At 39.0% G+C, this 24,668-nt stretch overlaps 1 protein-coding gene and 1 long non-coding RNA gene across 32 annotated transcripts in view; one reads left to right on the forward strand and one right to left on the reverse strand.

Moving 5' to 3' along the window:
- The window catches only part of CREM (cAMP responsive element modulator), a 74,600-nt gene extending 63,937 nt beyond the window's left edge, over nt 1-10,663 (forward strand). For 20 of the 31 annotated variants that reach the window (XM_077896619.1, XM_077896629.1, XM_077896615.1 and 17 more), the window contains 2 exons: nt 4,131-4,287; nt 9,827-10,663. In XM_077896619.1, the coding sequence (XP_077752745.1) occupies nt 4,131-4,287; nt 9,827-9,971 (302 nt within the window). In that variant the 3' untranslated portion in view covers nt 9,972-10,663. The other 11 variants (XM_077896616.1, XM_077896618.1, XM_077896627.1 and 8 more) reach the window with 2 other exon arrangements.
- On the reverse strand, nt 1,486-23,338 carry LOC144313619 (uncharacterized). The gene is made up of 3 exons (XR_013379218.1): nt 23,283-23,338; nt 3,151-3,240; nt 1,486-1,804 (listed from the first exon to the last, which is right to left on the reverse strand). It is a non-coding gene; the product is annotated as an uncharacterized LOC144313619 (long non-coding RNA).
- Nucleotides 23,339-24,668: the final 1,330 nt, after the last annotated feature.

Here is a 24,668-nt window from a genome sequence, read left to right on the forward strand (position 1 = left end):
GCTTTTTCTACTGTACTGTGTTTAAAACTTGTGAAGAGAGGTATGAAGTTTAATGACCAGAATTGAGAGTTCTAGGAATTTTCTTTTTCCATGAAATATTTGATGCTAAACCTAAAAAAAATTTTCATGTCAGGAGGTAGATGATGGGAAATACACTATAATTAGAACTCATCTGCTTCTCAAATGCCAGGCGAGATGACTAGTATCTAAGGGAAGATTAGTAAATAACACCAGTTTGAATAAATACATAGCATCTTGTAAGGGCTTCCCATGTCTTGGTGTTAGAGATTTAAAGACTTAGCTATAATAATAGCTAATAATAGTCTTATAATAATAATAATTCTGCTTATTTTAAACATTCAAATGACAGTGGGCTTGGGCAAAATCCTGGGAAGTTCAAAATTTTCTTCATGGTGTACCTGTAAACCCACCGAGCACTCATCTTATGCCAAATACTGTGCTAGGTTATAGGGGTACCAAGCTAAAAAAAAGACACCCTTGACTTGTCTTTAAAGTTTTTGGTGCCTTAGAACAAAATTAGTATCTACGTATCTTTTTCTTATTATCTTTCTTCAGTCACAAGATTGCAGCCCCACTGGAGGCTCATTTATTTTTAGAAATGACATATACAGTGAAATTCTAGAATAAATAATGTGGCCACACATTTAGTAGTTAGATGGAACAGGAACTGGCCTTTATAGGCGTACAGGATAAGAATATGTCATCAAAGACTATAAGGTGGTTCTTTGAACTATGATCCTAGGTATCAAGTCTGCTTTAAATTGCCCCTGAATTCACAATATTTGAAACTGAAGCTAACTAAGATAAAAACTTTCTTAAGTTTAAGGCATTAAGATAAAAACTTTCTTATCACTTCTTTCAACAACAAAACTTTTTGATGCTTGGATTTTCTCAAAACAAGAGATTCTCTTTGCCCGTATCTTTTTAGTGTATTTACTAATAAGATCATACTTGAATATATGAAATTTATCCATTGACATTTACTCTGTGACCACTAAAGGTGTACATTCACACAGATTCCTTAGGAGATTACAGAAATGTATGTTAGTTCCTACTAATTAGTACTTATTCATATTTCTGTCTTGAACTAATGACCTGCAATCCAATTTTTGTTGAAGGAGATAAATACATAGTATGTCTGAAATATTACAATAAAACCCAATTTATTAGCTAACACCCCAGAACTGATATATATCCAAATATTTCAGCCCCTTCCACGATAGCCTTTTAAAATGATATCTTTTTCCTGAGCTATTGCTCAGAATGTTTTAAGAATACTTGTTCTGAATTGCTTTTATTCTTCATGTTGCCAAATTTGGTCCTGTGAGGGTGGTTTCAGCTGAAACCTTTTGGAAACCGGCAAAAGTTTAGAACCATTTCTGGTTGTAAGTCCAATGGATGAACTTTAGTTTTCATCTGTGAAGTTTGCCTGCCCCCCTTTTCTCCTTTTTTAAAAAAGAGTGGATACTCTTAAACTAACTTCTACATGTCCTCTGAGCATTCAGCTCTAACTATAGTACAGAACATAGCCGATGTGCACAAAAGGAGAGAGTATAATGAACTCCTCTATTAGTTTTATTGCACTTTTCTGTGACCAGCATTTGCAAAAGAACAACCCTAGACCAAGGTATGCATCCATGCTGCCTGCAAATGTCCACACAGTGACACATAAACTTCTTATAAACTTCTCATTCGTCACTGGCTATTGTTCCAGTTTTAGAAAGCCTGTGTCGCCTCCAGCTGTCCCATTGTTTCAACCTTTATGATCCCGTAACCTTCTTCCCTGGATGTGGGTAAAGAGAGAGGAGGAGAGAACTATGTTATTCTGTGCTCCATTCTATCTCCTCTGACAATACGATTAAAATATAAAAAATCTTTAGTGGGTTAACAGTTTAAAACTTTTAAAAGTTTTCTTCTTAAATATTTCAAAGCCGTAAGATTTCCTATGACATATAATGAATAACTATGTATACAGTATTTTAAATGGTCACAAAAACAAATTTAGGGTTTTTCCCAAGTTCATTATTGATAGAGAATTTGCTGGTGATCATTATATTTATCACAGTTACTATTAATCACCATTGTTTGAAAAATCATATATATATAAAGGAAGGAGCAGTGCAACTTTATAAGTGGTATTTTTGTTAATCTTATGAAGACTTTTCAGGTGCTCTTCCCCCAAAGCCATATTTTAAAAATTTAAAACATTTTTTTCACCTAATTCTTAAGCTCTAAGGGGGAAAAAACCCTGGCATTTACCCAAAAAGGAGCACATAGATCAGTTTTTTATTAACCTTTTAAACTGGTTGGCTATTTTCAGTTGTAATATTTTATGTAAGTGAAAAAAAGTCTTTGTGTCCCCTTTGGGTAAAATTTCAGCTCTTAATGGTTATAATGCATTTTAATGAAATATGGAAGTGATGTGTTTTATATTTTGATTGGCATTGGTTCAGACCAATTTTTGTAGGGTTTGATAACTTTAAAAAAAATTTTTTTTTTAAATTCATAAAAGACACACAGAGAGAGGCAGAGACACAGGCAGAGGGAGAAGCAGGCTCCATGAAGGGAGCCTGATGTGGGACTTGATCCCAGGACCCTGTGATCACGCCCTGGGCCAAAGGCAGATGCTTGAACACTGAGCCACCCTGGCACCCTGGATTTGATAACTTTTGTAAAACCTATTTCTTGCATATAACTTTGAGATAGCATGAATTTTGTAATATCTTGGGGTGTCGGATTAACTCTGAACCATACATTCTCAAAGTTGAAACAGTGATGGTAGAAGCATATTTCATCACTTAAATCCATCTGTCTTTTCTAGGAAGCTATGTTTATTGCAGTAGAGAAAGGCAAATGTTGAGTATAAATTATGAAACGGGGGACTTTTAGTATTCAGTCTAAATACTAAGTAAATATTAAGTCTGTCGTTTAACTATGAATATACTTTAATTAGAAAAGTTTTTTAATTGAATACTTAGAATGTATTATTATCTCAAGAAACCTACAAGAGGCAGAAATTATCATCCCCCAGATAAACTAGACTTAAGTAGAGCTTTGCTTCTTTGTTTTTTTATTTTGTTTTGGTTTTTAAACTGAAAATACAGCGAGGTAGTATTTCCCTTCCAATACCTCAGTCATCTTCTGGTAGAAGGACTTGTATTTAACGACATCCAGCAACTGTCTCAGGCATGATAATAGGGTACAGGAAAATCTCTTCATCTGGAATATTCAGAGAATGGAAATGTTCTGCTTTTTTTTTTTTAAGATTATATTTATTTATTCATGAGAGATACAGAGAGAGAGGCAGAGACACAGGCAGAGGGAGAATCAGGCTCCATTCAGGGAGCCTGATGTGGAACTTGATCCCGGGACTCCAGGATCATGTCCTGGGTCAAAGGCAGGCGCTCAACCTCTGAGCCACCCGGGCATCCTGGAAATGTTCTGCTTAATTAAAATTTTTGCAGTAGTATGTTAGAGCCAGCTCCCACTGACATGCTAGAGTGATTATTAAATTTTCAGGGTTTTTGTGAGCTGATTGTAAAAAAGAGCCATTATTAAAAATTAAGTATATATAAAGAAATACATATATATTTAACAAGTTATGTTAAAACCAATAAATACTCAAAACTCATCACTTCTCATAATTTTATCTATGCTCTTGAGGTTATTTACCTCTCTTTTATCTGTATGGTGTACTACTTACCATGTATGTCTCCCCATCTCCCTATTCTGTGAGGTCACACTGGTAGCTTGAAATTGGCCATGGTGAAAGTATTTACATCATGTGAATTCACAAACAGATCAGGGCTTTTTTCCCCCAGAGAGCAGTTGAAAAGCCTCCCTAATTTAGCCTTTGATAAAAACCTTTCTAAAATGCATTGGGGCATTTTTCTACCTTAACAGTAATAGAGCATACTGAATATTATTGTTCAAAATGCTGAAGATCTTAGATACCTAAAACTTAAATGCTCAGAATAATCACCTTACACATCAGCAAGGTCACTTCTTATGACATGTAAAAAGAAGTGTGTTATTTCCACATCAATTTTATATAAAAGATCAAGTTGTGAATTGTTTATATAAACTTGTCGCATTTTGTTTCATTGCAGCCGCCACTGGTGACATGCCAACTTACCAGATCCGAGCTCCTACTACTGCATTGCCACAGGGAGTAGTGATGGCTGCCTCGCCAGGAAGTTTGCACAGTCCCCAGCAACTAGCTGAAGAAGCAACACGCAAACGAGAGCTGAGGCTAATGAAAAACAGGTAGGATGTTTCACTGGAAACCAGTAACCGCTTATTGGACACATAACTTATTGCTGTGGGGCTTTTTTAAAAAATCGCTTTTCCCAAGCCATTTCTCCCAAGTTACATGTTCTGTGGCATTTTGGGGTTTGTGCTCTGCATGTAATGGTAATTAGATTGTCTTGTCATCAGACTCCCTATCCCTGAAACCATTTCATCAGAGGAGGCGCTTCCCTATGTGTTGTAAGGGTAATGTCTAAAAGATATTAATTTTTTTAATGATTATGGAAGAGCTTTATTACAAATAAAGATTTATTTTTTACTTGGTATTTACTTTGTGAAGTAAGTGATAAGTTTAATTTTTTAGTGTCTTTATAAGCAAAATGAATTTAACTGTGAGTTAAGAATTTCTAAGTCTTGTAGGGGCACCTGGCTGGCTTAGTCAGTAAAGCATGCAACTCTTGATCTTGGATTCAATGGGGTAGAGTTTACTTAAGTTTAAATAAGTAAGAATTTTCTAAGCCTGTTGTATGTAGTTTGTTTTTATCTATTTTGTGACTTTTTCTATATTATACTGAAATACATATTAATTCTGATAAATTTTAGTCAAGTGCAAATACAAAGCAACAGAAAGAAATAAAATTACTTAGAGCCCCATAACTTAGAGATACCTAATACTATAGCATATGTACTTTCAGTTCATACTCTGTCATTTTCTAACTTATTCTTGTGCCATGTTTCTGTCATTTTATTTTTTAAACAGGAATATGTAATAAAAATGGCATTTTCCAAAATTATTTAGTTTGATATGTAATACTATTTTTTGGTTTAGTTTTTATGATGGAAAATGGTGCAAATTAATCTGATTTTCAAAATGAGTAGAATAGCCTAAGAATTTTCCCAATTGTCTGGTCACCTTATTTTTAAATGTTAAATCATGCCCTCATTGTAAGAAAACAAAACATTTCATTTTTTTAAAAATATTTTATTTATTTATTCATGATAGACAGAGAGAGAGAGAAAGAGGCAGAGACACAGGCAGAGGGAGAAGCAGGCTCCATGCCGGGAGCCCGACGTGGGACTCGATCCTGGAACCCAGGATCGCGCCCTGGGCCAAAGGCAGGCGCTAAAACGCTGAGCCGCTGAGCCACCCAGGGATCCCCGAAAACAAAACATTTCAGATGGGATCATGTGCTCATCTCTGACCAGAACCACATGATGGTGGTTTGTTTAGCATTAGCAGGCTACTTAATCTAGAAATTGTGGCCTCTGAGCTACTACAATTCAGAGATAAGTGCTGACATCATAATTGTCCTTTGTAATTGAATGTGAACCAGGAGCAGCTATATTCACTTTACTAATAGTCCTTCAATTGTCACAGTTTGATATATTATTATAGGACTCTTTAAGTTGGCTTCAGTTCCCAAGCATTGTAGTTATCACAGATCACTAGATAGAGTTTTGTGCCCTGGAAAATGCAACAGATGACCAGAAATAGGATCATTGAGATATACGCATCTCTATCGGTGGTGGTTCTCCATTAACTAAGTCATGCTGGGTTCATCTTTTTCATTGTCAGCATTTTACTCAGAAATCCTGAAGGGGTTGGTGCCTCAGTGGCTCAGTTGGTTGGACGACTACCTCCAGCTCAGTTATAATCTCGGGGTCCTGGGATCAAGTCACATGTTGGGTTCCCTGCTCAGTGGAGAGTCTGCTTCACTCTCTGCCCCTCCTCCAGCTTGTATTCTCTCTCTCATTCAAATAAATAAATAAAATCTTAAATAAAAAAAAAAAAAAAGAAAAATTCTGAAGGGGCTGAATGGGTGGAGCTCACATAGTATCATACGTTATTATATGAAAGTCTTGCTATCAAAGATCTCTAACTTAGATCTGATGGAGGAATATGGAAATTTAAAAACTGTCCTTTTCAGAGATTTCAGGAAACTTTGAAAATAATTCCTTCTATGGTCCCGGAATGTACGTTATGAAGTTCAGTTTAGAAATATAAAGTGTGGCAATAATGCAAACTGTAAAAGTGTTCATTGATGTCTTATTTTCCTAAAGAAAATAAAAAAGAAAGACCTAGAAAGTAGTGTTCTTATTTCCCTTTTGTCTTTATTCTTTACCTTTATTTTTAGATTAAAAAATATTGTCAGTAGACTTACAAAATGAAATAGATGAAATATTAGGCAATGGGTTCCCCTAAACATGCCCTACAACTACCTGCACATACATAAAAAATTTCCCTGATGAAAACAATCATGAAATTTTAGGTTAAAAAAATTAACTAATAACAGCTATTGGATAACATCTGCGTTTGGGCTGTAAATAATCCAGGGAAATAGAGCCTTCACCTTGTAGACATTATTTTGATCTTATGTGGCTGGTCCAGGGTATGTGCAGCCAGAACAAAGGCTCAGCAGTGTCATCAGGGATCCAGGCTCTCCTCCCTGCTCTGTCACCTTCAACATGTGACATTTGTTCTAAGGATTACCACATGGCTGCCACATCTCTAGGCGGAAAGAAAGGAGGAGGGCCAGAGCCAAAACTGAGCCCAGCTGAGTCTAGCCCTTCTGGAAACTTCTCTTGGAAGACCCTCGAAGCATCTTTTAACCCACATTTCCTTGGCTAGAAATAGCTATTAGAATCCCTAGTTGCAAGGGATTCTGAGGGATTTTACCTTTCCCGACCTCAATTTCAGAGCAAGATGAGGGAAGAGCAGATGATAAATAGCTAATAAGTGGCTCAGTTGAGCAAGTACCATATGCAGGTTTTAAGTGCTTTGTTTCTACTGTTTCTTTAACTCTTCCCATTACATTCGCATGAGATGAGGTCTGGATATTCTCCTTACTTTCCAGATGAGGGACTGAAGTTCCAAGAGGTTAAATAATAAGTTGGTTAAGATCACGCAGCCCACACTGGACAGAACCTGGATGTACAATCAGGTGGTCTTTCTTCCAGAGCCTGCCCACTGTGCTACATCAGAGTCACTCAAATAGACCCCAGAGTAAGCTTCAGATTGAATTTCATGGAAAGTATATAGGTTATACTTATTAACACAAAAGACCTCTCATACATTCCCTTTTTATTCTCTGGCTGGCATTTATGATAGATCTGATAGATATTTCTCCCAGTCCAGCAACAGTTTATATTTCTTTATAGTTTCTTTATAGCCTTGTCAACATTTCCTCTCTATCGTGTGTTTCCTCTCCATGCTGAGGATATATCCAGACACATGCAAGGCCTGAAAACTGAGCTAACTATTAATAGAAGAAACAGGTGTTTTCCATAGCTGGGAAGTACTTAGGAATGTACCATCTACTGGTGTGATCATTTAAAGTTTTGGCTTGGAACTTTGGTAACGTGCCCATTCCCACATGGGATGTGAGTTATGATATTTACAATAAATAGTACACCTTGGTATAGAAAATAAAAAGATAAATATCCCACAGCACTGCTATCAGATATGTAAAATTTCATTTGATAGTAACTTGTTTTGTAAAATTATTATCTTTCTTCCAGATCTAGAATTTAGTAAGATTCAATCTTGAAAACCTTGGTATTCAATCATGAAAACCTAGGTATTTTAGCTAATAACTAAATGTATTTTAGTTCCTTTGTAGAAGATTGGCAAATTTATGAGCGTGCTTGGATTTATTCTCAACATTTCCCTATGCATAATTTAGATTAAATCAACCTGTATTTATCAGATTCTGTTCACTTTTTACATCTTTCAATTTTTTTGTTAACTAGTTGAGAAGTCTGAGAACTTTGTGAGTTCACAGGGCGAGTGCATTGTTCTTGGCTAGGAAGTAGGGGTTGATCTTTTCCTGCAGTTCACTGGGATTTCAAGGTCTTTTTTTCTGCTGACACTTGGTCCCATGTAGAAAAAAAACAGATAACCAGTTGTTAGTCAACTATCCTAAAAATAAAACAGAATTGGCCAAGTCTGTTGTGCACATCACTCTTGGTTCAGAATTGCAGCAGTGCAAGCTGGCATTATAGTTACTGGCATTTAGACGTCCAACATGACTCTTGTTAATATATGTTTATCTCTTTCAATGTAGGCTTTTTTGATATGAAGCATACCCCAAAGGCAGTTATTTTCAACTGACTCCTCCAAAAGAACACTGTTATCAGAGGGTATATTCTATAGAGGAGTTAAATGATGTAGTTGCTCCCCCTCCCATCCTGAAAAAAAAGGAGAAAGAGAAAAATGTTGGCTGTATTTATCATTTTTTGGTGGGGTTATGCGTGAAATGACTGACTCATCTCATCTGTGTATTTGTGTTTGTTGCTTCAGCCACTCTGTTCCTTCCTCTGGGCACATCTACAGTGCTTTAAAGATCCATATATTGGGTAGTAAATGCACGTGATTGGAAAAGTCTTGAAATATACTGTTGAGTTATGTAGTAGCTTCCTTGCCAAAGTTTTAATTGTGGTGTTCTCACTTCATGTGTTTAAATTATCCAAATAATATCGGGTGTTGTGTTCTGTACCCTCCCTTCTTCCTTTCCTTAATTTTCAGAATCAGACTCCATTTCATTTTGGTTTTTGAAAATGTGTGTGTGACTTGCTGACTGTTGTCTTTATCCAGGTTGTTTTCTAGCCAATAAGCTGCTCCTTGCAGTTGTAGTTGAGTTTATTTGTTTTACTGAGATTCAGTCTTGAAGAAACAAAATCTCCAATATGGACATTTCAAGTTTCTGAGGATTGATTTTTCTAACATTTTTGACCAAATAAAGTTAACTCATTGTGATGGAATATGTGGCCTTTTGTGGACAAAGATAAGTAAGAGAATTGAAAGGATCTGTAAATGTTTTTGTAGAAATTCCACTTGGGGATGTGGTCCTATTGTTTTAGGTGACTAAAAACCATTCTGGTCACTGTTACCATGGAATGTGTGCCCTAAGAAAACACCCATTTACAACGAAGGATGGACACATTGATCATGCTCTCAAGTCTTTCCTGTTGTTCTAAACTAATTTTACAAAAGGCATGTGCTTGCTTACGTTTGTTGTGTGGCTTTGTACAAACCTTCCCTGGCATTGATTGGCTGTTGAGTTTGGGGGGCAGAAGTTCATTTGAGCCAGTCTGGGCTGTGCTGAGAGGGTGTTCCTATAGTCATTTGCCTTGTATTGGTTCCAGGGAAGCTGCCCGGGAGTGTCGCAGGAAGAAGAAAGAATATGTCAAATGTCTTGAAAATCGTGTGGCTGTGCTTGAAAACCAAAACAAGACTCTCATTGAGGAACTCAAAGCCCTCAAAGATCTTTATTGCCATAAAGCAGAGTAACTGTCTTTGACTTGGACCTTGTTTACTGTGAACTCTAATCAAGGCAGGAGATGCAGCAATTCTACTAATTGCCATGTGGACTTGTGGAAGGGACACTTGTGACCCTTGAGAATCCAGTGTGGCTTAGTGTTTGACATTGAATTGGGTATGCTGTTCCAAGATTTGGAATGCAGCCATGATCAGATTTACCAAGCTTACTTCAGTCTGCTTGTCAATAGCACGCAAAAAAAATGTTTTGTTTGCCCTCTTGCTTCTACTTTTTTTCAGGGAAGCTGCTAAAGAATGTCGACGTCGAAAGAAAGAATATGTAAAATGTCTGGAGAGTCGAGTTGCAGTGCTGGAAGTTCAGAACAAGAAGCTCATAGAGGAACTCGAAACTTTGAAAGACATTTGCTCTCCTAAAACAGATTAGTAGAAATATTTAACTATGAACTGATTACAACATGTACAGTTGCTTTTGAAGGCAATACAATATTATAGCCAGCAAGAATTATGGCTTTTTTCCTTTGTATCATTCACCGTATTCTCTAACCTCTGACATTCCTAAAATGCCTCACTGTAGTTAACTCTTAGCTATAACTTCGATTTTTTTAAAAGAGACAAGCTGTAAAAAAAAAAAAAAAAAAAAAAAAGTATGTAACAAATTCTTAAAATGCAATATTTGTAAGACTTGTTCCAGTGCCACATATTTGCAGTACCCAACCTCTGTGTCATGAATAGTGTCCTATGCAATAAAATTTTTTGCGGGTCTTTAAAAATCATTTTAGGAAAGGATGATCAAAGATAATGCACCCAGCAGTACAATAAAAGCAAACCACAAAAAAATACCTCGGGAAAGAATTGAAAGGAAGAATTGAAAGAATCTAGTGACATGCCTATATGAAAATAAGAGCCTATAAATGAATTTATGGCATTTGCAGATTTTTATATTAGTTGCTTTGTAAAAAAAAAAAATATTGTATTGCTGTCCTTGAATGCCATAGTTGAAGAGAGTTTTTAATAGAACCATGCTGGTTACACTTTATAGTGTTTGGTGCTCATTTAACTATCTGAACATTTACTACGGTTTTTACTGTATTGTGTAATATAAAAGATCTTACAGAAGTTCTTAGTGTTGGTCTGAATGAATGAACCTAATGAAAGTTACAAGAAATTTTTAATATCTGGAATGTGTTAAAAGTTAAAATTGTTTAAAAAAAAAAAGTTAAAATTGTAATCGCATACCTTCAAGGGTATATGAGCCAATTTCTACACTGGGTTATGCTCTCTGTGAATGCTCCTTCCACCATCCCATCAGAGGGATGGCCCCAGAGCTGTTACATAGAAGAGCAGCTACCAGAGATTCAGGTCATGTGATGCTGGAGTAGGCCTTTCTGCAGATGGCCCCCTATTTTGCGTTTCAGCTAATGGCTGCCGTAGGAGTTTTAAAGTAACAACCCAAGATTTTATTTTCCGTTTGAAGACAGCTTGAAGTCTACATGAGATCAAAGATTTTTATGTCAGCACATTCAGATGAAGTCCATTACATTGAGCCAGCAATGTTCTTACTGGCATTTACTTTTTGTTCTGTTTGCATAATAAAAAGCTCTAAAAGTATAAGCCCAAAGCCCTAATCATGATGCTTCATGACAAGATGCTCCTGTCATCCTCATTCACTCCAGAGACATCTGTTTAATGCCTGCTGTGTGCTGCACCCTGCCGGGTCCTCTAACTTCTGATTTGTTAAGGGTGCGCCCCAGCTCCTGCTTTGGTCCGTGGAAGCCAGTCAGTGCGTTAAGGAGGTCACCAGTGTGCTGCCTCACTGCAGTGCCTCCCCATCGTCATTCTTTCCCTAAACTGTAACCCCCAGAAGGCAGGCCAGGCCATTTTGGGCTTCCTTCAGAAAGACTTACCTTCCTTCAGAGTCTGGGCTCTGAATTTCTTTTATCTCAATTATTGCCTTTTCTCCTACAGAGAAGTAAGATGAAGAAAGAGGACAAGAAAAAAAGGAAAATCCCATGTTTCAGGTGAAGGAAGACAATGCTTTCTGCTCAGTGTAAATCAGGCGTGTTCTCCGCGTGGTAGACGCGGAGAGGGGGGACACAAGGATGAGTGGACAAGATGTGTGGCAGAGACAGGAGATGCCATATGTTAGAGCCAGGGACAGATGTAGGCAGGGATGAAATAAGATACTGTTGTTGGAGGGGGCAGATCTAGAACAGGGCCCCAAAGTGACCCAGTACTGGGGAGGAGGGTATTCCCACCGGGAGGAGACAGACTGCGCTCTGCTCGAGGAGCTTGAATTTAGGAGATGAATTTAGGAGAATGTTAGGACTGACTCGAGCCTTTAGTCTGGAGAGTGAGTGGGTGTGCCACGTTAGTGTGTGTGCGTGATTTCAGAGGAAGGGGGCTGCATCCGACGACTTGGGGCTTCAAAAAGCAGAGGTCTCCCCACTCCCCAGTGGTTTAAACAGTAAGGAGGTTTCATTCCCTCACAAAACCAGAAGCCGGGAGGTAGGAAAAACCAGGGTTGCTTCATTCAGCCACGGAACGAGGGCATCAGGACCAGATTCGGCCTAGGCGGGTGCCCCAGCCCCGACGGCGCAGCGGTGCGGGCCCCAGGCGGGAGCAGCCGGCTGCGGGGAAGGCCTGCACGCAGGCCCGGCAGCAGCTACAGGATCACCGCCAGGAGAGAGGAACTGCAGCTCTGGATTGCTCGCGAAGATTCCCCTCCCCCCGCCCCTCCCCTGCCCCGGGCGGGGAGGGTCTCGGGCTCCTGTGCACCATCAGGCATCAGTGTGCGGTGTGGGAGGCTGGCGTGTGGGCGCTGATGGTGTGTGCAGGGAGGGCGCCGACCCGCAACTCGGGGAGCTGGTGGGATGGGGGCTTGAGCTCTCCCAGGGGTGTGGGAGCTTTTCATTCTCGCTCCTCTAATTTGTCCCTGACACCAAAACTAGCTACTAAAGATAGCACGGTTTGCTAGCTTTCCCTTCAGCCTTAGAGGCTGCCTGCACCCCGCTGCCAGCCCGCAGCCCGCACCCCCCCTCCGGGGCACTGCACCACTGGGTCTGCAGGTGTCCTGCAGGACGACGAGCTGTCATTGCATTCGCGGCTTTTCTTTTCTCCTAAAATTTTCAGAATCTGGACTTTGGGATGTAGAAATTACTGATCCTGAATCGTGGGATTATGCCACCTTGTCAGATCTAACTAGGTAGTTCACGCTGTTAAAACATTTGGAATGGGAGAATAAAGGAAATGAACTTCTGCCATGTATTTAAATGTGTTTGAGAGCCAGGCTTGCCCAAAACAGGACCTTTCTCATCAGCAGCCACACTTCTCAGTTTTCTCCAGAGATTCTTTTTTTTTTTTTTTTTTCTCCAGAGATTCTTAATGTCCACTACAGTGGACAGTTTGCTGAGTGCCTAAAGTACACTGTAAAAAAAAAAAAAAAAAAGAAGACTCGTGAAACCAACACACTGTTGTTTTAGTCTGGAACCAATAATAATAAGTAGTTTGGACCTGTATGGGACAAGAAAAGCTGCTGCCAGTTGGCTAGCCATGATGCACTGACTTTCTTCTATCGTGTGTCCCAAGGTCTTCAGGAACTTAGATGTGGCTCATCTTTTCTAGGGTCATCCTAAAGGCACAGGCCTGATTCTGAACTACTCGAGCATGGTATATTTCAATATTTATGCTTTGTGTATAGCTTATTTCTATATATGTCCATCTTACCATAGCTACATTTCATATTTATACATTTTAGAATTACAATGTATTTTTAGGGCAAAGTATTTTTTTTTAATTTTTATTTATTTATGATAGAGAAAGAGAGAGAGAGAAAGAGGCAGAGACACACAGGCAGAGGGAGAAGCAGGCTCCATGCCCCGGGAGCCCGACGTGGGATTCGATCCCGGGTCTCCAGGATCGCGCCCTGGGCCAAAGGCAGGCGCCAAACCGCTGCGCCACCCAGGGATCCCAGGGCAAAGTATTTTTAACACAGTATTGTTTATTCTTTAAAGATCCATTTTGCCATGCAGTACTATGTGGTAGCTTACTTATAATGAGATTTATGATTTCTTTTCAGGGGGGTGCCTTAATGGCTCAGTTGGTTAAGCATCTGCCTTTGGCTCAGGTCATGATCCCAGGGTCCAGGGATGGAGCCTCGAGTCTGACTCACTGCTCAGCAGGGGAGTCTGCTTCTCCCTCTCTCTCTCTCTCTCTCTGCCCCTCCCCCAGCTTGTGTGCGGTCTCTCTCTCTCTTTCAGGTGGATAAATAAAATCTTTTTTTTTAAACAAGATATTTCTGGGATGCCTGGGTGGCTTAGTGGCTGAGTGTCTGCCTTCAGCTCAGGGCATGATCCCAGGGTCCTGGGATTGAGTCCCGGCATTGGGCTCCTTGTGGGGAGCCTGCTTCTCCCTCTGCCTATGTCTCTGCCTCTTTCTCTTTCTCTCTGTCTCTCATGAATAAATAAAATCTTTTTTAAAAAATTTCTTTTCAGGACCATCTTCTTTACAGACTCACACATAATTCCATCAGGGATGGGAAGTGATAAGTAAAAGGAGAAAATTAACTTTGTTATATCTTTGTTATACTAAATTGTACTTGCTCAAATAAAATGCCCTCATTATTTCGAAGCCAGTCTTAATTTCCTTTTTTTTTTTAATTTTATTTATTTGTTCATGAGAGACACACACAGAGAGAGAGAGAGAGAGAGAGAGAGAGAGAGGCAGAGGGAGAAGCAGGCTCCGCGCAGGGAGCCCGACGTGGGACTTGATCCCGGGTCTCCAGGACCACACCCTGGGCTGAAGGTGGCGCTAAACCGCTGAGCCACGTAGGCTGCCCGAAGCCAGTCTTAATTTTCAAAAGGATGCTAAGTTCTTTCAAATTTCTTTATTAGAAAAATATTTTGGGGGCACCGGGGTGGCTCAGCAGTTGAGTGTCTGCCTTTGACTCAAGTCGTGATCCTGGGGTCCTGGAATTGAGTCCTGTGTCAGGCTCCCTCTGACCATGTCTCTGCTTCTCTCTCTGTGTCTTATAAATAAATAAATAAAATCCTTAAAAAAAAAGAATAGAAAAATATTTGGGAAAACAGCATGAAAAAGCTGAGCTAGCATGGGTTATTTGGACTACACACATACACAAAACACTTTATTTGGTCTCTCTCAATTCCTGTCTTTGCCTTACTTGGACAGTAGAATCAGAGAGTCAGAAACCCCTGCTCTAAATCTACAGTAGTAATTCCTTTGGTTCTTTTGTGCAGAAGCCAGTCAAAACCTGAATAATCCTAAACCTTTCTCTCTCAGCTCCCAGGGCTTCTGCATGTACCCTTCAGCTGTGGGTGTGCGAGGGCATGACAGAGCCATGGGCACTCAGACATTCCAACCGGCACGTGAGGCTGGACTTCCAGTTCCCCAGCTCTCATGAGGGGGAGGTATAAACTTTTTTTATGTTACAAACTGTCTTTTTACTTTTCAAAAATTAGCATGTTAGAAATATTTTTTTAAAAGAAAAACATTTTTTTGATATAGGTAACACATACTTGATGTTCAAAATTCAAAAGATACAAAGACATATAGTGAAAAGTCAGTTTTCTGTCCCTGACTCAAAGCCACATCCTGGGAAGGCAGCCACTGCTACCAGTTTCGTTTTGTGAAAGAGATACCTTTAATTCACTGATCATGCCACTGGTTTCTTTACATTATTGTCCCATTTTCAGAGTTGTGTGATCTGGACTTTCTGGAAAGAGTTATAGGGAATCAGCATATATCCTTCAAGTCAACAAGTGAAGTTGCATTAGTAAGTATAAGTCTGGAAGGAGACTTCATGGACTTTCTCCAGTTGCTTGCTGAGGTCTATGGATGCTGTAACCATGCAGTTGTCATCAAAACTAATCGCCGCCATTTACTGCGTGCTTAGTCTATGCCAGGCAGCAAACAATGTGCTGTATATAGCTTATCACATTTAATTCTCATAACCCAACAAGTGTTGGTGCTTTTATTATCATTCCCAGTTGGCCGATGAAGAAACAGGCTTGGAGACAAGGTCAAGTAGCTTGCCCAAGATCACATGGCTGGTAGAGCTCAGGACCAAGAGCAGAACCTGGCAAGGGGCACAATGCCTCTGTCTCTGACCTAACCTCAACCAAAGGGGAAGGGACGAGAGAAGTGCATGTTGGTCAAGCAGGTGGTGTGGCCTGCTGAAAGACCATTCTATGGCTCCAAGTAATTAGATCTAGGAATAGCCAAACCTGTCCTCTTCTGATGAGCAGAAGCATGTATTAGTTTCTCTCTGGTTTCTAAAATCTCTGATGCTAATCAGGAGGAAATGACTGGTTTAAGGACTAACTGTTGGCAATATCAAAGTTATGCTTGTACACATTGAAGTAAATCTTCAAGGTAAAAGAAATCTTGAAAGTATATAGTTGACCCTTGAACAACATAGGTTTGAACTGCATGGGCCCACTTATAGACAGATTTTTTACAGTATGGTACTGTAAATGTATTCTCTCATGATTTTTTAAATTTTTTTCTCATGATTTTAACATTTTCTCAGCTTAGTTTATTTTAAGAATACAGTATATAATATATAAAATACATATTAATTGACTTTATTAACATTAAGGCTTCTGGTCAACAGGCTATTAAAGTTTTGGGAGACTGAAGAGGGTTATATATGGATTTTCAACTGGGGAGGGGGTTGTCTGTACCCCAACCCTTGGGTTATTCAAGGATTCACTATAATTTACCCACTGTAATTTGCCCCTGATTATACAAGTACACAGTTACTTGCAAAAAGAATGAGCTATTTGATACAGGAATTTTATAAATTGCTTCAGGTCATATTTTCAGTAAGTAAGTGATTTTTAAAAGGATCAGTTTGCAGTAAAATTGCTTATTTTGCTTTAATTGCTTCTAACTAGTTATATTAGGGGATTAGAACAATGGAAAATGAGACCAAGGTCAAAGAGTCTTGCCCTCTCCCCACCATCCCCGACCCCTCCCAGCTAGCTGCAGTGTCATTGAGTTGTGGCCATAGATAGCATTTTAATTCTTATCTTAAACCTGTTATCAGGCTGTGGGGCTCAGAAGGATCAGAGAGGCATGATCATATCACTAGAAGTTATTGACAATACTGAGGAAAATCCATCTTTCATTCACTGTAGGAGAGCAACGACATTTTCAAGTTAAAAAATATATATAGTATATCCTGTTGCTTAGTAGATGCCAAGATCAGCATTTGTTATCTGAGGTTGAAAGATAAAAAAAAAAGTAGTTGGAGATTAAGACACTGATGATATTTGGCAATTGCCGAGAGGTTAGGTTAGTGACATTAACAATATGCCTTTGAATGACTTAAATTCAGAGACTTTTGCTGTAATACATGAAATTATGAATAGTAACAGAATGTTAGACATTCCAAATTTTAGAACATTAATCCATTTCAATATGAATTTGTTTTAAGATCAATACACACACAAGAAGTTTTTAAAAATACACATGCATACATGCTACTTTCGTCAGCCAGAATTCTTAATATCCTTTAACTTACCTAACCAGTCAGTATTTTATTACCTAACCAGTATTTTATTTAAAATAAAAATACCTCTGATGCCACAAATGTCTCAGCTTTTAGGCAGTGTAATTTTGTTTTTTCAGGCATGTATAGATCTGTATTATTTGCATGGTTTCATTTATCCTTTTATTCAGATGTCTGAATTGATACTACCCAGCTGGATTTTGTTGGCGCTTAGATCCTGAAGGGTAGACCACAAATCTCTTTTATCAAGGGTACATAACATGCCTGACCCATTAATCTTTCTAGTCAAGAGACATGACTTACGTCATTGAATGCCTAGTTGCTCCTGCTCCAGAAATACTTATAGGATCATGCAGTCTGGGGCAGGGGGTGGGGGTGGGGGTCTCTGGCAGAGCAGTGCTTGTAACCGGAGCTCCTAGTGTAATGGCAGAGAGTAAAGAAGACTGGTTGCCATGGAGCTTTGCAGAGCAGCTAGGAGACCCCTCCATGGCTGGGCTGTTGTAGGCATCATTCACCAAAGCACAGTAGGAGTCCGTGTGTCGTTTTCAGTCCTAACGCATTTTCACCAGAACTAATTACTTGAATATTTCTCCCAAAGCATTTATCATCCCAAACATCATTGTCTCATGACTTATTTTATAGCGCTTGAATCAAGCTGTCATTATCTGTTTGTTTGTTTGTTTGTTTGTTTGTTTTTTCAAATCCATCCTGATTAAAAAGAACTACAGAAACAACAAAACAACAGAAAACCCTCGATGTTACAGATAATATAAAGTGCAGAATGAATAATGGATGTGGGTTTTAATCAAGGGCCTAGGGCTTCTAGCCACAAAATCTGTTTCTAGACCCAACTCTTCCATTCACTTCCTTAATCACTTTGGCCACATCACGTAACCTCAGTTTCCTCTACTTAGACCTTGACATTTGGTGATGCTGTGAAGAAAACAGATCTTCAGGATCCCTGGGTGGCGCAGCGGTTTGGCGCCTGCCTTTGGTCCAGGGCGCAATCCTGGAGACCCGGGATCGAATCCCACGTCGGGCTCCCGGTGCATGGAGCCTGCTTCTCCCTCTGCCTGTGTCTCTGCCTCTCTCTCTCTCTGTGACTATCATAAATAAATAAATAAATAAATAAATAAATAAATAAATAAATAAGAAATTTGTTAAAAAAAAATAATAAATTCCCGTTTGTCTTTAAAAAAAAAAAAAAAAAGAAAAGAAAACAGATCTTCAAATTTCTGAGAAAAGTTAATGTAAGTAACATTTCCTCAGGCTCTATTTTTTTCTTATCCCTGTGAGCAGTTACTGGATTCCTGGTTCTCAAATCATTAATCCAAAAAATTGTCATTTGGATTGCTTTAAATATTAACCAGAATTCAAAAGCAAAAATCCCTTAGACTGAAAAATTGATCTCATAATGAAGACAGGTCACCCATTTGATTTGGGAAACCTAACCTAATTTGCGTTAAAATTTTGACACATGAAAACTTTATTTGGACAAATGTTATTTTACTTGTAAATATGCTCCAAATATGACTGAGAGGAAATTTCTAGCTCACAAGTTCCCTCCACCCTTCTTAATCATAACAGGGCTGTACTGCATAAGAGGAAGCATCACCAGTGCAGACATGGTTGTGGTTTTCATTGTGTATTACAAGGTTTGCCTTCCTATAATCCAATGCATTTTATGTTTCCAAAAGAACAAAAGAGGAAATGAGAGAGACTATATTCCTTTCAAAAGATATTTTCATGTTACCCAGTTACTTGAAAAGTTCACTGGTTAATTTGTCTAACTTTCAGGGACTTAGATCAAAATTTTTTTCTATTTATTTGAGACAGGGAGGGAGAGAGCTCAGGCAACTGGGGTGTGGGGCAAAGGGAGAGAGAAAAAATCTCAAGCAGACCCTCCTGAGCATGGAGCTCAACGAGGGTAGGGTTCCATCTCACCACCCTGAGATCATAACCTAAGCCAAAATCAAGAGTCTGACATTTCAGTCTACTGAGCCACCCAGGTGCTCCATAGATCAAAAATTTTAAAATCAGGGGCTCCTGGGTGGCTCAGACAGCTGAGTGTCTGCCTTCAGCTCAGGTCATGATCCCGGGGTCTTGGGATCGAGTCCTAGCTGGGCTCCCTGCTCAGCAGGCAGTCTACTTTCCCTCTCGTCTGCCCCTGCTCCCCCACTCATGCTCTATATCTCTCCTTCAAAATAAGTAAACAAAATATTTTAAAAACAAATTTTTAAAGATCGTACTTTAAAATGTAGTTTTAAAAATGTAAAATAGTCATAAAGATAAAAGTTTATAAAATACTTTTACTAGAATGTATAAGTAATCCAAAACTAGTTTTAAATGATTTTAATATTTTCAGTAAGAAAGAATTTCTAGTTGCTTATTAAAAACCATGGTGGTGTGAGATTAGTGTTATTTATTGTCTATACCATGGATAAAATGATTGGATAACTTCAATCATTGTAGATCTGCTTAAATCAATATTTGAAAATGTTTCCTTATTCTTGAAGGCTAACTCTGGTGTTTCATAACTTCAGGCACCTGAGAGCCAGAACAAAGGTATTTCTGTAGTGAAAGACAGCTACATCTGGCAGTTGCTGGCATCCTCCTTGGAAAATTAAGTTTATGGAAAAACCATTCATTGCTGACTTTGCTGACATTCTGTGGCCATAGGAAGCATTGCAACTAACTTGTGTGTAACTTTACCGAGGTGTAATTTACATGCCATAAAACTCACTTTTTTTTTTTTTTTTTTAGATTTTTTATTTATTTATTCATGAGAAACAGAGAGAGGCAGAGACACAGGCAGAGGGAGAAGCAGGCTCCATGCAGGGAGCCCGATGTGGGGACTCGATCCGGGTCTCCAGGAGCAGGTCCTGGGCTAAAGGCGGCGCTGAACAGCTGAGCCACCCGGGCTGCCCACAACCTGGTTAATTAGCTAAAAATCATTGAACTGTATACTTAAAATACGTGAATTTGGGCAGCCCGGGTGGCTCAGCGGTGTAGTGCCGCCTTCAGTCCAGGGCGTGATCCCGGGGACCCGGAATCGAGTCCCACGTCGCGGTCTCTGTGTGGAGCCTGCTTCTCCCTCTGCCTGTGTCTCTGCCTCTCTGTGTCTCTATGAATAAATAAATAAAATCTTTAAAAAATAATAATTAATCAGGTTGTGCAATCATCACCATTATCCGATTTGGAACATTTCTGCACTCCAATAAAATTGTGCCCATTTATAGTCAACTAATCTGGTTTTATTGGGTTGCTGTGATACAAAAATGGTTAAGTATGTTTTGTAACTTGAAATGTCTTGAAATTTCATAACTATAAAAGAATTCTATTCTTGAAGTTTTTGACTTTTATATTTCTTTAGAAAGCATGTAGGTTTATAAGACACACTGAGAAAAAAAGTCAACTATTACATCTTTGACCCCCAGGTAACATCATTCTCAATGGGGACAAACGGAGCTTTCCCCTAAGGTCAGGAACAGGGCACAGATGTCCACGCTCACCACTGTTGTTCAACATGGTACTGGAAATCCTAGCCTCAGCAGACAACAAAAAGAAAGAAAAGGCAGCCAATTGGGCAATGAAGAAGTCAAACTTTCACTATTCACAAACATGATACTCTATGTAGAAAACCTGAAGGACTCCACCAAAAAACTACTAGAACTGATACACGAATTCAGCAAAGTTGCAGGATATAAAATCAATGTACAGAAATTTGCTGCATTTCTATACACCAGTAATGAAGGAGTAGAAAGAGAAATTAAGAGGTCCATCCCATTTCAATTGCACCAAAAACTGTAAGATACCTAGGAATAAACCTAACCAAAGTGGTAAAAGACCTGTACTCTGAAAGCTACACAACAGTTATGAAAGAAATTGAAGAGGACACAAAGAAATGAAAAAACATTCCACGCTCATGGATTGGAAGATCAAACATTGTTAAAATGTCTATACTGCCCAAAGCAATCTACACATTCAGTGCAATCCCTATCAAAATAACACCAGCATTTTTCACAGAGCTAGAACAGCAATTCTAAAATTTGTATGGAACCACAAAAGACCCTGAATAGCCAAAGTAATGTTGACAAAGAAAAGCAAACTGGAGGCATCACAATTCTGGACTTTAAGCTCTATTACAAAACTGATCATCAAGGCAATGTGGCACTGGCACAGAAATAGACAAGGGAATAGAATAGAAAACCCAGAAATGGGCCCTCAACTCTATGGTCAACTAACCTTTGACAAAGCAGGAAAGAATATCCAATGAAAAATAGACAGTCTTGGGACACAGGCTCAGTGGTTGACCTGACCTGAAAGTCAGGGCGTGATCTTGGGGTCTTGGGATCAAGTCCCACATCGGCTCCTTGTGGGGAGCCTGCTTCTCCCTCTGCCTATGTAGGTCTCTCATGAATAAATAAAATCTTAAAAAAAAAAGTCTCTTCAACAAATGGTGTTGGAAAAACTGGACAGTGACATGCAGAAGAATGAAACTGGACCACTTTCCTACACCATACACACAAAAAAAAATTCAAAATGGATGAAACACCTAAATGTAAGACAGGCAACCATCAAAATCCTAGAGGAGAACACAGGCAGCAACCTCTTTGACCTCGGCTGCAGCCACTTCTTACTAGACATGTCTCTGGAGGCAAGGGAAACAAGCAAAAAGGAACTATTGCAATTTCATCAAGCTAAAAACTTCTGCAGAGGGAAGGAAACAATCAACAAAACTAAAAGACAACCTACAGAATAGGAGGAGATATTTGCGAATGACACATCTGATAAAGGGTTAGTATTCAAAAAATATAAAGAACTTATAGGGCAGCCCCGGTGGCGCAGCGGTTTAGCGCCGCCTGCAGCCTGGGGTGTGATCCTGGAGACCCGGGATCGAGTCCCACATTGGGCTCCCTGCAGGGAGCCTGCTTCTACCTCTGCCTGTGTCTCTGCCTCTCTGCCTGCCTCTCTCTCTCTCTGCCTCTGAATAAATAAAAAATAAAAATAAATAAAAAAAGAACGTATAAAGCAACACCCAAGAATCAAATAATGCAATTTAAAAATGGCAGAAGACACAAATAGACATTTTTTGAAAGAAGACATACAGATGGCTAAGAGACACATGAAAAGATGCTCAAAATCACTCATCCTCAGGGAAATATAAATAAAAACCATGATGAAATATCACCTCACAATTCAAGACACAACAGATGTGTTGGTGAGGATGCAGAGAAAGGGGAACCCTCTTACACTGTTGGTGGGAATGCAAACTGGTACAGCCACTCTGGAAAACAGTGTGGAGGTTCCTCAAGAAGTTGAAAATAGAGCTACCCTACGACCCAGCAATTGCACCACGTGGGACTTATCCAAAGGATACGAAAGTGCTGACTTGAAGGGGCACATGCACACCAATGTTTACAGCAGCGTTATCAACAATAGCCAAATTATGGAAAGAGCCCAAATATCTATCAACTGGTGAATGGATGGTGGTATAAAAAAAAAAAGAAGAGGTGGTATATATATGTATGTATGTATACACACATACATACACACATACACACAATGGAATATTACTCAGCCATCAAAAAGAATGAAATCTTGCCATTTACAAAAATGTATATGGAACTAGAGGGTATTATGCTAAGTGAAATAAGTCAGAGAAAGACAAATACCATAAGATTTTACTCATATGTGGAATTTAAGAAACAAAACAGATGAATATAGGCGAAGGGAAGGAAAAATAAGATAAAAACAGGGAGCAAATAATAAAAGACTCCTAATCTAGAGAACAACAGAGTTGCTGGAGGGGAAGGGAGTGGGGGAATGGGCTAGATGGGTGATGGGCATTAAGGAAGGCACTTGTTGGGATGAGCACTGGGTTTATAAGTAAATGATGAATTACTAAATATTACTCCTGCAACTAATATGTTAACTTGAATTTAAATAATAATTTAAAAACTATTACATCTTTGTTTGAGTACATTTCACAGAATCAGGTACTTAGGAATGAAGGCTATAAGGCTATCTCCAGAAATGAAAGGATCCATCATTATTAAGCCTATTAGGGGATTAAAGATACATTTTTAAAAAGTGTTATGATTTTACTGATATCATAGTTGCCACTCAAGGATTTGCTTATAATTGAAGGCTTATCTAAATCAAAGGACCTTATACCTATATGGGGATCAAAGGGGGAAACATCACCTCTGTTTCTGCAAAGCTTATTTGTTACTTCTGTTGAGCTGGTTCTGAGAAGCTTGGTTTCTATCAATAGAACATTAAACTAAAAATCCATCAACAACCATTGTTCCTTCATCCTCTCACCCCACAATGGACTCTGAAGTACCTTAACAAATTTAAAGTTTAAAAAAAGGAGATGAAACAGAATAGGTATTGGTACTTAAGGCAAAACCTTCACTGCTGAAATTATATAAATATTTTTATGGAGATATTTTGTCCCTTATTTGAATAATTGCTAATCCGGTGCTTAATTCATATTTTTGATGATGACAATTTAGAATAAAGGGAGAAAGAATATAAGGCAGCATATGGTTGTATTGAGTTTCATTCTATAAGTTCCTTGTACACTAGAAATTATGTGTGTGTTAATAGCAGTAATACTATGTAAATTTGAGACTCGGAACTGGCAGTGACTCCTCTGGACATAGGACAAGTACCTAAAGAGGTACCTACATTACTTATGCCCAGCTGTAGTAGTCTAAGAGGAAACTTCCAAACTCACCTGACAGGGGCAGTAGCCAAGACACATTGTGTGTTTGCCAACCAAGGTATTGTCACTGGGCCTGTGTTTTATCAGTGGTTACAAGGAGAATCACCACATTCCAGTTACAACACTGACAGGTTATGGTGTGAGCTTCAAGACATATTTATAGATGGCCTGATTAACCATCTGTGGATACACTGTTTTATGTACTTCTGATGTCTTCTGTAAAGGGTGTAGAATGGGCAGCCTAGACCTTTGTGCACCTGGAAATCCCTCTAGGTTTCCAGGATGGTTTCTGAGCAGTTGCCCTGCCCTATTTGGAAAAGGATCTTCCAAAAGGAAAACTGTGAGTGTTTGCATTCCTGACTAAGCATACCTGAATTTAAAGATCCCCTTAACTCAACCCCTGACCTGCAGACTGCAGACTGAGGAGCTGTCTTTGATGTGAAATATCTGGAAGAGCAGAAAAAAACCGATGTGTGGCCCTTCCTTAGCCCCCTAGACATTTGCTAACTGCCTGAGATGACACAGAGATCACTTCTAGTGATAGCACATCATTTAGATCTGATTGTTAAAGCATAGGGAAATTATTTTTCTATTTAATTTTCTTTCTAAATTTAAAATCACACCTTACCTGTTTCTCCTAGAAACTTGTAAAGTGCTGCAGGCCCTCTAGTCATCGAACACAGTACCCAAATGGTTAAATAATGTATGGTGCAATTGAGGGTATTAAATACTATTACAATGTTAAAAATACATAAGAATTATGCCTACCAACAAGGAATGCTTTCTAAGACATCAGAAAAGCAAGGATTATAGCACAGTACAAAAGTATGATCTCAGTAGTTTTACAAAAGTTACACACA

The sequence above is a fragment of the Canis aureus genome, chromosome 5 (assembly GCF_053574225.1).
Source record: "Canis aureus isolate CA01 chromosome 5, VMU_Caureus_v.1.0, whole genome shotgun sequence".
NCBI classification, from domain to species: Eukaryota; Metazoa; Chordata; class Mammalia; order Carnivora; family Canidae; genus Canis; species Canis aureus.